This window comes from Vicugna pacos, chromosome 30, assembly GCF_048564905.1.
Source record: "Vicugna pacos chromosome 30, VicPac4, whole genome shotgun sequence".
Lineage (NCBI taxonomy): Eukaryota > Metazoa > Chordata > Mammalia > Artiodactyla > Camelidae > Vicugna > Vicugna pacos.
Window position 1 is genome coordinate 207,962 of NC_133016.1, and position 13,726 is coordinate 221,687.

General features: G+C 54.4%; 1 protein-coding gene across 5 annotated transcripts in view; it reads left to right on the forward strand.

Moving 5' to 3' along the window:
- The first annotated feature begins 2,682 nt into the window (after positions 1–2,682).
- Positions 2,683–13,726, forward strand: part of SLC66A2 (solute carrier family 66 member 2) — a 40,825-nt gene continuing 29,781 nt past the window's right edge. For 2 of the 5 annotated variants that reach the window (XM_072952365.1, XM_072952367.1), the window contains exons 1-4: positions 2,683–2,829; positions 3,233–3,571; positions 8,541–8,674; positions 9,161–9,244. In XM_072952365.1, coding sequence (XP_072808466.1) covers positions 3,369–3,571; positions 8,541–8,674; positions 9,161–9,244 — 421 coding nt within the window. In that variant the 5' untranslated portion in view covers positions 2,683–2,829; positions 3,233–3,368. Of the gene's footprint in view, positions 2,880–3,232; positions 3,572–8,540; positions 8,675–9,160; positions 9,245–13,726 lie in introns of all 5 variants that reach the window. The other 3 variants (XM_072952369.1, XM_072952370.1, XM_072952366.1) reach the window with 2 other exon arrangements.

Consider the following 13,726-nt stretch of genomic DNA (forward strand, 5'->3'; position numbering starts at 1 on the left):
AGTTCAGTTTCAAATAACATTTACGGTTTCATGTGTAGTGCTCGTACCATATAAGGGAATATTCCCATTTCCTCCCTTACATCCCTTGTCATTCATTTCATTTATTCATGTGCTATAATCACCCAGTACATTGCTACTTTATTGCTTTAAGCAAACAGTATTCTTTTAGATTAAGAATAAGAAAAAAAAGATTTACTTTCACTTATTCCCTCTCCTGGCCACTTCCTTTCTTTATGTAAATCCAAGTTTCTGCCCGGTATAATTTTCCTTTTGCCTAAATAACTCCTTTGAACATTTCTTATGGGGTTGGTCTGCTGGCAATAAATTCCCTTGGTTTTGTTTTTTCCTGAGGAGGAGTTTCTCCATCACTTTAAGTATTCCGTATTAGTTTCTGGTGGCTGCTGTGACAAATTACAAGCTGGGTGGCAAAAAAGTGCAGAAATTGTTCCCCCCAGAAATGAAAGACTGTGCCCCGTGCTTGGGTTGTGTGGCAGAAATTTATCCTGTCACAGTTCTGGAAGCCAGAAGTCTGAGATCAGTTTACTGGGGCTGAAATCAAGGTGGTGGCAGGACTGTGCTCCTTTCAGAGGCTCCTGGGAAAATTCATTCTGTGGTTTTCCAGCTTCTGGTGGCTGCCACCGTTCCTTGCTGGTAGGTGCATCCCTCCAACTTCAGGCGACGTCTTCAATCTCTCTGCTCCATCTTTACGCAGCCTCTGTGTGTCTCTTTCTGCCTTCCTCTTACAAAGACATGTGTGATGGCACTGATGTCTGGGGCTGTGTCATCCAGGGCCCCCTCCTCATCTCCAGATCCTTAACTTAATCACATGTGCAATTTTTTCCTTTTCACATAAGGTAGCATTCACAGGTTCTGGGGTTAGTAGATGATAGTTGGCTATTTTTGAGCCTAGCACAGCTTGGTTGGCTTTTTTTTTTTTTCTTTTCTGTTTGGGGATGCAGGCAGCCAGGGAACATGCAGCATTGCAGATGAGCCATTTTTCCTTCTGCTTGACTGATGGTTCTGGACCAGCAGGTGCCCCTCTGATTCCAGACAGGTTTGAAAGGATTACAAGCCACTTCTGTGAGGTGAAGCCTTGGACCAAGAATGCAAGACTGCATGCCCTTGGCTGGACTCTGGAGGTGCTCGCTAGTGTGGGTCCTCCAACTAGCACAACTGATGGATCCAGAGTGGCATCTGGCCAGGGGCTGGCACCTGTTTGCCCACATCTGCCAGGACAAACAGGGCCAGATGCTGTGACCCCAGTGCTCCAGTGAGATGGGATGGAAGCCTGTATTCTTACTCTGTTGCTTACAGAAGAGAGAGAGTAGACCATTCTGGAGGCTCCAGAGCTTGGGGGACAATCTGGCTGAGGAGGAGCATCTACGTTTCTTAGCCCAGCTTGGCCTGGATGTCCTTCTGTGTGTGTGTGTGTGTGTGTGTGTGTGTGTGTTTCATTTCCCTAGACATTGCTGGTGCTGTGTTCTCAGTCTTTCTGGTGGATGCTTTGAATAGTGATGACTCAGAAATACACTGGCCTCAGCGTCTGGAGAGTGAGAGATACTCTTTGTCTGATCAAGGGCCTGCCTTATCGCCAGGTTTGTTTGCGAGTTGCTCTTAGTGAGGTGGTAACTGTTCTTATGATTTCCCACGAAACTGTCCAGGTAGGAGGCTGGCTGATTAGGTATCTCCCCACCCCCACCCTGGGGCCCTCCTCTCTCCTCCACCAGGCCTTCCCTTTTGGGGTGCTTTGGGTTTGCTGTGGTGGAGATGGGAGCCAGGAGGGGAGCTATTCTGTAGACAGAATCTAGGGCCTGCAATTGGTTTTCTCTGCCTTGAGCCCCGCCCGCACAAGGTCCTGGGTCAGGGGCGGGGCGGGGGGAGGTCTTCTCACAGGGTCCTCCCTGCCCCCCTCCCACCTGACCTGGGCTTCAGGTCCACCCCTCCCCCAGCACCGGTGTCCTGAGCACCTCCCTCTCCCTCGAGCTCGAGGCCCTGGGGGCTCACCTTGGTCAGGTGACAACCAGCAATTCCTATTTCTGTGTAAACGGGCACATATTGACGCACCTCACAGAAAGTGCGGTTGAGATAAAGCTATGAAACACTTAGCAGATTAGAGTCCAACGTCCAGCACTTTCTTCAGTATCTCACGCATTTGGGGAGGCCAGTCCTGGCTGCTGCTGGCCTGGGCCGGAAGAGACAGGTGGGCCTTCAGAGGCTCCAGGCGGCATGGTGGGCTTTCGTTTCCCCAGAGGAGAGCGCCCCCGGCCCCCAGCCTGGCCTGAACTCCCCGGCCCTCTGCATACTTCTGAGCGCCGCTGGTCAGGTATCCCCTGGGTCGAGGCAGGGAGCCCCACAGGCCCGGTCAGACAATGGACGGTGGAAAGACTCCTGGAAGCACCGGACGCCAGACCCCCACGAGGGGTCGTCCCCGGGGCGGCGTCAGGACCCCATCCTCCGCTCTCGGGGACGGCGCGCCGCGTCTACACGACCACTCGCCGCGGGACAGGTGGAGCCGCGTCCACGTGGGCACCTGGCCGAGAAGGAGCGGCCCCGCCAGGCAGGTATTGCCTAACCCAGGCCGGTTGGGCCCGTGGGGCAGCGCGCACTGGGAGGGCGGAGCGGCCTCGCCGCGACCCTCGACCCCTTACCTCATCTCTGCGCCCGCCTCCACTTTCACCACCTGCCGGTGCTCTTTAGGACCCAGCGGTGCCCGACCGGCCGCCCGGCGTGGGAGGGGCCACGCATCGTGACGTCACGCCGAGGCGGGGCCGGCGCTCGGACGGACAGACAGACAGACGGGGGACGGGCGGCGGGGAGCACTGCGCACGGGTGAGGCTGGGCGGGGTCGGCGGAGCGCGTGGATGCCGGCGCAGCGCTGGGTCCGCCGGGCCTGGGGTCGGGGTGCGGGCGGACGTTCCCCGACTGAGCGTCCACCTCGGTCCGGGCCCCCTGGGGCAGGGGGTTCCCTCATCCCCCACGGCCTGTGCGACCCCTCCCCCAAAACCGAGCCCGCACCCCGGGACTTGGTGTTCACCCCGGGCCGGCCCCGCCCCCAACCCCGAGCGGAGGCCGGTGTGCGCGCCAAGAGCTCCCGGAGCCGTGCGTGTCCGGGGAGGGGGTGGCCCCCCAGCCGTGAGCCCCGCGGTGCGCCCGGGGCGCGTCCTGCCGAGCGCGGCCCCACTCGGCCTCCAGGAGGGTTCCGAGTCCCTCACCGCTTTCCCTCTCTCGCCAGGCTCCTACGGAGGAGGACTGCGCCGGGCAGCAGCGGCATGTTGCGTGACAGCGCGCGTGCCGGGAGCCTGTGAGCGCGGAGGGCGCTTGGCCCAGGTGGACGTCAGCCTGCCGGCAGGGCCACACAGGCGTTCGGGATGGAAGCAGAAGGCTTGGATTGGCTTTTGGTCCCGCTGCACCAGCTGGTTTCCTGGGGGGCGGCTGGGGCCATGGTCTTCGGAGGGGTTGTGCCGTACATCCCGCAGTACAGGGACATCCGGAGGACTCAGAACGCCGAGGGCTTCTCCACCTACGTGTGTCTGGTGCTCCTGGTGGCCAATATTTTACGGATACTCTTCTGGTAAGTTGCGGGGGTGCTCCCGGCGAGATGGCCTTTTCCTTTTCTGAGTGAGGCCAGCGGGGCGGAAGTGTCTGTACTTCCTAGGAAGGAGCTGGTGAACTGGGTGAGATTATTTCCCAGGGAAAATGGTGGGACTGGAGTGAAGAAGCTCACGTAATCTCAGATCTGCTTCTTCATTTGGTGGGGCCCATACGTTCATCGGAGACTTTCCCAGAGCCTTCTCTGCGGGGCTTCGTCCCAGGACGGGGTCCCTGCCCTCAGGAATTCACATGGGGGCTGGGCGGGAGAACGGAGTGATCAGAGGGATGCCAGTGGTTATCAGCATGGGAAGGACATCCCACTGGGCAGGGAGGCCCCTCAGGAGGGGACCCCTGAGCCCGGCAGGAAGGCGAGCTCAGGGGTTGCCGTAAAGGGCTGTCCTTCCTGCCGTCTCTGTCGTGTGTGCTGTTTTCTTTTTAAGTAGGAAGTCAACTTTCTGGGTAATACTTAAGAGACTATTTTTTCTTCCTCCTTCCAGCCCAACTTCCGCTTATTACTATTTGCATTCTGGTAAGGAACTCGGAGGTAATTTTAACAATTGTTGAAGCCAGACATAATTGGGAGGGTGCAGTTTAAGAGGAAATGAGAAGAGGTCTCGTAGCCTCATTCTGAGGCCAGAAAAGTCTGGACCTTTCCTTCCTTTCAGACAGTCCCAGCGTGACAGGACAGCCTGGGCAGGGGCGAGGACAAGGGCTCTGGGCAGCTGGTGTCCAGAGCACTGCTTCTGGCTCCTCCTTTTGATTTTTTGGTCACTATTTGAGTAATTGTGCTCTTTTGCTAATTGATTTTGTCAGCTTTACTGAGGTATGATTTACATGAAATAAAGCCACCCAATCTAAGTGTGCCGTTTGATGAATTTGTGTAGATGTCTCCACTGAGGTCATCAGGGTGTGAGTCCTGAGTCCAGAAGTTCTCGACTCCTTCACATTCAGTCTGCTCGGGGTTTTTGCCTGGTTTGGGGTTTTAGAAAGTGAGCTGGTGAGTCAACTGACTCCCCGCCCGGGGGAACTTGTCCTCTGAGCCCTGTCTCTGGGCTGGTCTACTTCTGAGCGAGGGGTCGGAGGGCGCTTTTTTTGTTTGTTTGTTTAGCACAAGTTGAAAAATAGCATACTGAAGATTTCTCCTTTCCCGGGCCACTTCCCTTTTCTCAGATGGCTGTAATTAAGCCTCAGGTTGAACAGAAGCAGGTCACAAACTATAATTGTGTGCAACACCGCTGTTAACCCTGAGCATGCTAGGGTGTGGTGAGCACGCCGGTGGGGGGTGGGGGTTGCCCCAGGAGCTCCCAGCCCAGGCTCAGGGTATTAGGTTGGGAAGCATGTCTCCCTTAGGCTGTGGGAAGTTTTCTGTTGGAGGAGGATTGCCTGAGGTTGGATTACTTTATGGGAAAATAGCTCCCTTGAGAGATCTTTTCCCTCCAATATGCTTATCATTTAAAATTGCAAAAAGAAAATAGAATATCTAATTTACATGTAAATATCTGATGAGAAATTAAACCAGTTTTTTGAGTGCCATCGCATCAGTGCTTCTGGGCTGAACTGGCACTTAAGGCGTTTGGACCTGGAGTTCTCTCTCCACTGCAGGGCCTGAGACTTTGAGAAATTCCTTTGGTGGAATTCTAAACTGTGTCCACTGGCACGCCTATGTCTGCATATCCGATTGCTCCTTTCCCGTGGAGTTGGTGTTCAATGGCTACCGTGCGAAGACACAGGGCTTCAGCCAGGATTCCACAAACCTGTAGAATTTTGGGGATGAAGGGAGGGCTGGCGGAGGGTGCTGGCCTCTTCTCGAGGGTCTCTCTGACCTGGGATGCGTTTCCCCGCACTTCATACCTGGCAGGGCTTGCGTGGTAAAGCCCAGCAGAAATCAGGGCTCCGTCTATGACTTGTGACAAATGTGCACCTCTCTGCCCAGCTGGTCCTCAAATCCCACTGCTCTGAGGCTGATGCACTGCTCCCCTTTGTTCCTCTCTCTGGAGCTTCTGAAGCCCCCACTCCTGGGTCCCTCCAGGCTTCATAGATTAGCAGCCCACTTGATTTAATAGGTTTTTGAAGGTTTCCCATGAGACAAACACTGGGCCAGACGCTGCAGGGTTAATACTTTAGCAGAAGTGCTGTATGGAACGTACCAGATGCATATACATGGGTTGTGGTGGGTGAGGGGGGGCTGTGGTGGGTTTCAGGTGGGACGGGAGCTGGATCTGCACTAGAACAGTGCTGGAGTTGGAAGAAATGAAGAGTTTGTTTCCCAAGGCTGGCCAGCAATGCAGTCCTCAGAACCCCAGCCTGCCTGGGGAGCCCCGTGGAGAGTTGGGGTGCAAGGCACATAAGTGGCTCTGCAGGACTGCAGGAGGGGCTGACCAATCTGTGGAAATCCCAGGTTTTCTGAAACTTGTGAAACTAATGTCTTTGTTTCTTACAGTCCTTACCATCCTTTTGCAGAATCAGCATTCAGCAGATCATATAAATGCTGATGTGCAGGATCTGGCCTTTGTGGGGCCAGGAGAAGGGCTAAGCGATTTTGTAAGGAGAAGCAGAGGGGGCCAGGGTGTGAGGACAGTGCCACAGGGTATTCTGACCCAGAGCCACATGTATTCACTAAGAGTTCCCGTCCCTGTATGATGAAAACAGCGGATCAGAGATATGGTAACTTTGTACTAGGGATGTGGCAACACTGTATCAGAAGTACAGTGACATTGTATCTGAGATGTGGCGACATTGTACTGGAGACATAGTAAAGTTGTATCCAGGATATAGTGACATTGTGTCGCCAGGGAAGGGCCATCTCTCACAAGGAAGTGGATGCACAGCTTCGCTTCCATGTGAGCTTTGAAGAGGTGGAGAAGGTGGTCCCTGTAGAAACTTTGGCTCAGGCTTGGTGGAACGCGGCACATTCTCTGTAGTGTGCATCTCCCTGGGAGCCAGACAGTGCGCTGCCACCAAGGGAGAATCTCTTAGACTGGCCCTTCTGAGCCCCAGGCCCCATGCTGTCCAGGGGGCTGCTCCATCGTTTGCAGCAGAAGAGCTTTGCCAACCGTGTTCTCAGGGCAGGAGAGAAAGTGCTCTGTGACATCCATGCCAGTGCAGACTGTTAGCATTGAAGGAAGAAGCTGAACTAATTTAAGTAAAAAATAGTATCTTTTAAAGTTAATTAGCTTTTAAAAATTACTAGTGACATTGAACTTTGTTTCCTAGTTATCTTGTCACTTGTATATCTTTCGTGAAAAGTGCTTTTTGGAATATCTTGTTTAACCTGTCTTTACCCTAAAGGCATTAAACGTTCACCTGTCCTCTCTCGCTTCACTTTAAATGCCTTTTTTCCTGTAAATATTGAGTTCACCTAGATTTGACTTTTGGTGCACAGTATAAGGGAAGCACAAACCTTGATACTTTCTCCCACAGTTTTTCTGGTCACTCATTGTTTCTGTTGAACATTTAAGATGCCAGAAGTGGCATTTGTTACACAATGGCCAAAACTGCTTGTCTTCAGCCTTGCAACTAACTGGTGTGAGCATGGTGTGGGGACCCGTAGAGTAATTGGTTATTGTGATGCTCACCTGCTCCAGTCTCCCCAACCTGACATGGAACCTTCTCTGTCTCCTCTGACTTTCACCTGTGGATAAGTCAGCCCGTAAGGTCAGCTAGGTGACCAGTGGGGACCAGTTTCTAGAATTGGCTAGAAATGTCCTCAGACAGCCATAGGGGTTGTAGCTACACTTTACAGAAGAGATGAAGCTGGGAGGTGGTGGGTCACAGTGCAGCCTGTGGCAGAGCACTGCATGGCCCCAGTGGCCAACTCTCAGTGACCCTCTCCTTGGAGGGACAGGTGAAGAGAGAGAGGCAAACAGGGAGGGGAGCTGGGTGGTTGTTTCCATGTCTCCTGTCCAGGAGAAGCCGGGAGATCTGACTGCCATCCAGGGCCTCCCAACTTTGACCTTTCGGCCACCAGCTCAGGTTTGGGAAGCATGTGTCAGACCACACTGCAGCTTGTCCGGGGGTCTCTGCTCTAGAACTGCCAGGCTAGAATTGAGGCCTGGGCTTTGACGGGCGCTGTGCTTGTGGCTGGCCTGGATTGCATGTCACAGCTCCACAGCCGGTGCGTGGAAGATGGTGGGTGCTGTTGTCAGCCCCTGGAGTCTGGGGTCTGGGGTCTGCTGATGAGCCCAGCTGGTGCCAGTCACTGGATTGTGGTTCTGGCCTCCAGAAGCTTTTTGTTGAGTCGGTGAGATGCTCAACACACTGGAAAAAAGTCAGCGGGAAGGCCTGGGGGCCTGGGGGCCTGGGGACCTGGGGGCCTGGAGCTCAGAGAGGCAGGTGGGGCAGGGCTCGGAGAAGAGGCCTGGGTGGGGGTCAGGGATGTAGGCTCAGGGTGGGGGCTGCTGCCTTCTCTGCTAAGGGGTAAGTGGAAATTTGGTGCCTGGCCCTGCTCCCCTGCTCACACTTTGGGCTGTTCTGGCCCAGAGACTCCTCTCCCTGCAGGCAGGAGGCAGGGCTGCTGCTGTTCCCTGAACTCTGGAACAAGGCTTCCTGGTAAACAGATGGTCTAGAACCTGGCTGTGGCTGGGCCTCTGCAGGAGGGTGCTGGACATCTGGCCATGCTGGAGGTGGCTCAGGAGACCCTCTCACACCCTGTCAGTGTCCCTGGGAGAGTCCCAGCAGCATTGGGGGAAGCTCTGCACGTGATTCCCAGGGCTCTCTGGGCCGAGGTGGTGCTCGCCCCCATCTGGCCATCCAGGGGTACCCCCAGCCCCTCCCATTCCAGCTCTGTCCCACCTCAGATTTGTCCACAGGGAAGAGAGAAAAGGCCTGGGAGGCCAGGGGCTGCATTCCCGGGAGCTGCTCAGGATGTGGCTGTGGGGGCCTGGCTGAGGCCTGAGCAGGCAGAGGTGGGTGTCGGCACCGTCCTGACGCTGTGACTTCTGCTCTCACAGGTTTGGGAGGCATTTTGAGTCACCGCTGCTCTGGCAGAGCGTGATCATGATCATGACCATGCTGCTGATGCTGAAGCTCTGCACCGAGGTCCGCACGGCCAACGAGCTGAACCTGAAACGCCGCGTCTTCGCAGGTGGGCAAGAGAGCTTTGGCAGTAAAGGCCAGTGACTCAGCAGGAGAGCTCCGCCGGGCTTCCTAGGAGCCGGCGTGGCCTCAGTCCAACGTCAACTGGGTGGTTTTTGTTTCACTAAGTGGTGCTGGTGTCTGTCACCGATGCCGGTGTTTTCAGTGCGTTCAGTGACTTGAACTCAACACTGTATTTTGTGAGACACTTGCAGGCGGTAGTTTTTCACTGGAACTTGGGCGAACTATTAACTGTTCATGACGCAGCCTTCCCTGTGACTGCTGTCACGGTGGGTGCTGAGTCGCGGTGGGAGATGCATCTGCTGGTCTCTGTCTGGCTGGACGAGGCGGAGACGGTGCATCCTGCCAGGGCAGCTTTATCTCTGACCTTGTCACACACAACACAGCCTTCCCATTTTCCACTCCCCCGAGGCTGAGTTATCTGGGACTTTCTCACATACCTGGTTAAACATTCACCTGCAGTCATGCTTTGCAGGCCCTGGATGGGCGCGTGGGGTCCATGAGCAACGGTGGGACGCATCCTGTGCTCAGCCCATGCTGCTTTTTGGAGGCTCAAAAGGTAGAAATACTTGTCCTGTTTTTGCCTTTTCTTCTGAAACACTCCCTCCAAGCTGAGACTGTCGGAGGTGCAGGCTGGTGGCTTCTCTGGCTGGGGGGCTGGTGCTGCGCTTCTGAGTCTTCTAGTCACTAGATCTGAGCTCTCACCTTGACTTCGTCTGAGTGTGTGTGTTCAGTCTCCGCTGTTGCTTAGAGAAGCGTTTTCTCCAGAGTCTGTTTAGATCTGGGACCCGTGCGGGCTTGAGGCCTTGCCCTGCCCTTTTTATTCCTGATGGTTATTCTCTTTCCCTGGGCAAGTCCTCTTGTGTGGCTTCTGTTTTCAGAGGGACTCGAGTGTATGCTGATTTCAGTCTTTCTAGAAAATAGGCCGGCCTCCGGCTCTGATGAGCAGCCGAGACCAGTCAGTGTCACTCAGACTGCAGAGTGTTGTCCACTGTCTGCTTCTGGTGTGTTTCTGTTTTTCCTTCCCAGTGAGGCCGTCCTCCCAGCTGTCATTTGGGCGATCACACCAGAGCTCATGCTGGTTCTGTCGCCTGGACAGCAGGGCTTCTGTGGCCTGGATCCCTTACAAGGGGAAGAGCTGGCTCTTAATTTTCTCCAGGTTGAGGGCTTTCTGCTCGACAGTCCCTGCCCCGTCCTCTGCGATCTGTGCCCTGTGAACCTCACCTTTAATTTGGCGCAGAATCTCGTAGCCGCCTGCAGAGTGGGCAGCGTGGGGTGATTGGTGACGTTCATCCCCCACCAGGGAAGGAAGAAAGGCCTGGAGAGGACTCCATGGCCTGGTTGCTTCCTGTTCCTCTGCCTTGGGCCCGGCAACGTGAGACGGGGCTGGTGACCTTGTCTGAAATCGTGTGGGCAGTGATGATGTGTGATGCCAGATATAGCAGGTGTGGGGCCTCCAGGTCATGCAGCAGACTAGGGTTAATATTTAACATTTAATATTTAATGGCCGCTCATGGCGGTGGCCCTCCTCAGCCTACGCCGCTCTGTGCTGTTGCTCTGGTGTTGGATGCAGGACTCTAGGGCCCGCTGCGCTGTGGCCTCGGGGAGAATCCTCTCTAAACTATCCCTGCTCCTGGTCCCCTCACACCAGCTGAGAGTTTGAGAATTCTTGAGATTCTCATAGTTGGCACGTTTTAATACTTGAGTCCAGATCAGATTTATTTATTTTTGCGTTTGCTATGTTTGAGATACCCAGGGCCCGGCATCTTCCCAGGGGAAGGTTTTAATGACACATGTGGGTTTGTTTCCTCTCATGTGCCAGCAGTGGGCAGGTGGGCTGTGGAAAGCCCAGCAGCGCAGGCCAGGAAGCTCTGAGAGCCCCGGGCAGGTGGCCGGCCTCCGCTCCCTGGAGGTTTGCGCTGAGCCCCTGGGGAGGATGCCCGGCCTCTGGAGGCAGACTTGCTGGCAAACTGGCCGTGTACGTTAAAATAACTCAAGAAGAAACTTTTGAATAGCCCTGTTCTCAGTGTTCTCGTTGGACGGTCAGGCAGCCTGGAGAAAGAGCTCAAGTGTTCTCCCCCATGTTTTATAGAGGTTTTCAATTTTGAAGGTCATCAAACTTGAAAGTTAAGGTTAAAGAAACGTAGATGGTATTAAGAAGGAAAAGCAGTTATTTAAAAATTTACACATCCAGTTTGTTATCTTACTACGAGGAGCAGCACACCCTCATCGCAGACGTTGTGGGGAAGACAGAGGGGTGCAGAGAGAACTGAAAGCTTCTGTCCCACTGCCTGAGGTGACTGCTCTGAACTTCTTGGTGTATTTTTCCGGTTTTTTCTTTTCCAGGCAGTCTCCTATCACAAAACTTGGATCGTTTTCAAAGTTAGGATCGGGTGTTTTAAAACCTCTCATTCCACTGCAGCTTGTGTGCCCTTGTGTCTATGGAGGCGGGGCTGGGGGCGGGTCCCTCCTGGGATGCCCAGGTGGGTGGTGCTGTGGAGACCAGGGGGAAGGGCTGTGGACCAGGAGTGAGGTCAGGCGCCTTCCTTGAAGGGGCTGCATCTCCGTTTCACCTTTCACTGCGGAGAGTTTCTAACACACAGAAGTAGGCAGAGCGGAATGGAGCTCCATGTGTGCCCAGGACCCCCCTGCAGTTACCCCGGACCCCGCTCACATCCTCTTTCTGCTGTTTCTGAAGCAAGTCCCAGACGTTTTCTATTTGTAGATAGTTTATAATGTATCTCTAAAAGATAAGGCTTTATACCATCACCACCCATAAGAAATCCATGGTTCTGCGTGAGTTTCTAACCGTATCATCCATTTCCTAACCTTTTGGCTAGTTTGTTTCCTTAAATCAGGATCCCGTTACAGGTCGCACTCCGTGACTTTTTGCTATTATTGACTTGTCTTTTTAGTCCAAAGGCTCTCAACTTCTTTTTCCTCGGAATGTATCTGTTGTTGAAACTGTGTTGTTTGCACTGCACTGTGGTCAGTGGGCCAGGAACAGCGTGTGCACGGTGAGTTAGAGACGCAGAATCTAGACGTCATCAGGCTGCTGAGCCGCTTCTGTCTGGGATGCTCTGTAGAGAACATTTTAAAAAGATAATCGGATCCAGGTTTGGTCTTTTGTTTTCACAGGACAGCTGTGTTCCTCCTCCAGGAGGCACGGCTGTGAGCTGGCCTCTGGATGGTAGCAGCCATGGTACCTGCTGCCGGGCCCATCAGTCACGGCCACAGAGCATGATGCCCTGTCCGCCTTTGCTTCTCTGCAGAGACTTCCCCACAGATGCTGCTCGGTTACCCAGCACTAAGGTTTGGGAGGGGTAGGCAGGTAAACCCTTGCTTGTTTCTCTTTATTTGCTAATTTTCAGAACTGGTTCCCAGCATCTTGCGGCAGTGAGCACGTTTGTTTCTATGTCGTCCTGAGCACATGCATGTGAGCTTTGCTGTGCTCACTTGGTTGGGGCCCCATTGTCCCTTCGGCCGGCAGGAGCCCCTTCAGTCGGCTCTTGACCTCCTGGCTCAGCACAGCAGTCTCACTGGCCCTTGACCCTGGTGTGGTGAGGAGCTCTGAGCTTTCCATCCAGTCCCTGCCGTCCAGTTCCTGCCCCAAACCTGGAATCAGCCATTGCTCCGAGGAACCTGGCTGGTCTGTGGCATCTGGAGGACCCAGTCTGGGCCCTGGCATGGCTGTTGGGTCGGGCGTTGTTTGTAGTTTTCCTTGTGGGCGGAGCAGGGAGGTTTTATGGGAGATGACCCTTCGTGGTGCCCTTATCGCGGCTCTGATCCACCCCCCAGCCCCGCTGCTAAGGACCGAAGAATAACAGAACATTGTCACCACCTGCTTCCTTTACCGCTCACAGCAGGTCCTAGATGAGGCCAGTGCCGACCACAAGGCTACTGAGAAGCTGTTTTGTTGGGGGTCCTCAGGGTCACACAGTCCTCCCATCAGACCCTGTGCTGCACCTGGATACATGCGTGGGTTCATTTGTCCCATTTTATTTGGGAAAAAAATAATTGTCTGAGCCTCAAGCTCAGGTGGTTGAATTTATTTGACATTTGTGCCAAATCTCAGTAAACACTCTGACAGAATTGGCTGGGGAGGTGGGTGACTGCTGCCGGGGGTCAGTTTCTTTGCAGGGTGATGAAAATGTTCTGAAATTCCACGGTGGTAGTGGTTGCACGGCTCTGTGAATGTACTGAAAACCATGAAAAGGGTGAACTTTCTGTGGTATGTGTTTGCATCTCAGTAAAGCTGTAAAGAATGTTGGGCGGGGGAGGGGGTCACGCAGTCACATGCCAACATGAGAATGAACGCGGAGGACCCCCCTCCCCAGGAACCATTCCAGAAACCATTCTGCATCTCCAGGGATTACTGGTGTCCTCGGACATCAGGTTATGAACTCTGTATCAGTCCTGCCTACTGCCTGGCAGTGGCGTAGGGTCTCCTATGTCCATGTTGCCTGGAACTCTGTAATCACGCCTCCTGTCCCCTGCTCGTCCTCCGTCCCACCTGTAACAATCGTCCCCTCCACCACCCTCATGCACTGTTGCCCCCAGGTGGTCTCTAAGGCAAACTTTTCTTTAGGTGCCCACAGCAGTGAATCTCAGCCCCTGGGGAGGATTGAAAGCCCCCAGGAGCAGTTGACGGTCTGCCTCTTGTCACCAGCCAGCCCTCTCTCCTGGCCCTGTCCTGGCCTCTGGCCACCCAGAGGGACTGACCCTCCTGTCTCAGCTCTGCCGAAACTTCTGCCTTGTTATCTGTGGTCCCAGTCTCTGTGGCTGCTCCGCAGGTGACCCCAAAACGTGGTGGCTTGAAAGGACATTTTTGCTGGTGACTCTGCAGCCTGGGCCATTTGCTCGAGCACCCCCACTGCCCCTCACTCCTTGCTCATGTGTCTGGGCTGGAGCTGACCATCGGCTGGACCTCAGCCGGCTTTGCCAGCACGTCCTCATGTGGCCTCCTCACATGGCCTGGGCTTCCTCACGACGTGGCACCCGGATTCAGGGGAGGGAGAGCTGGGTGGAGCTGTATCTTTTT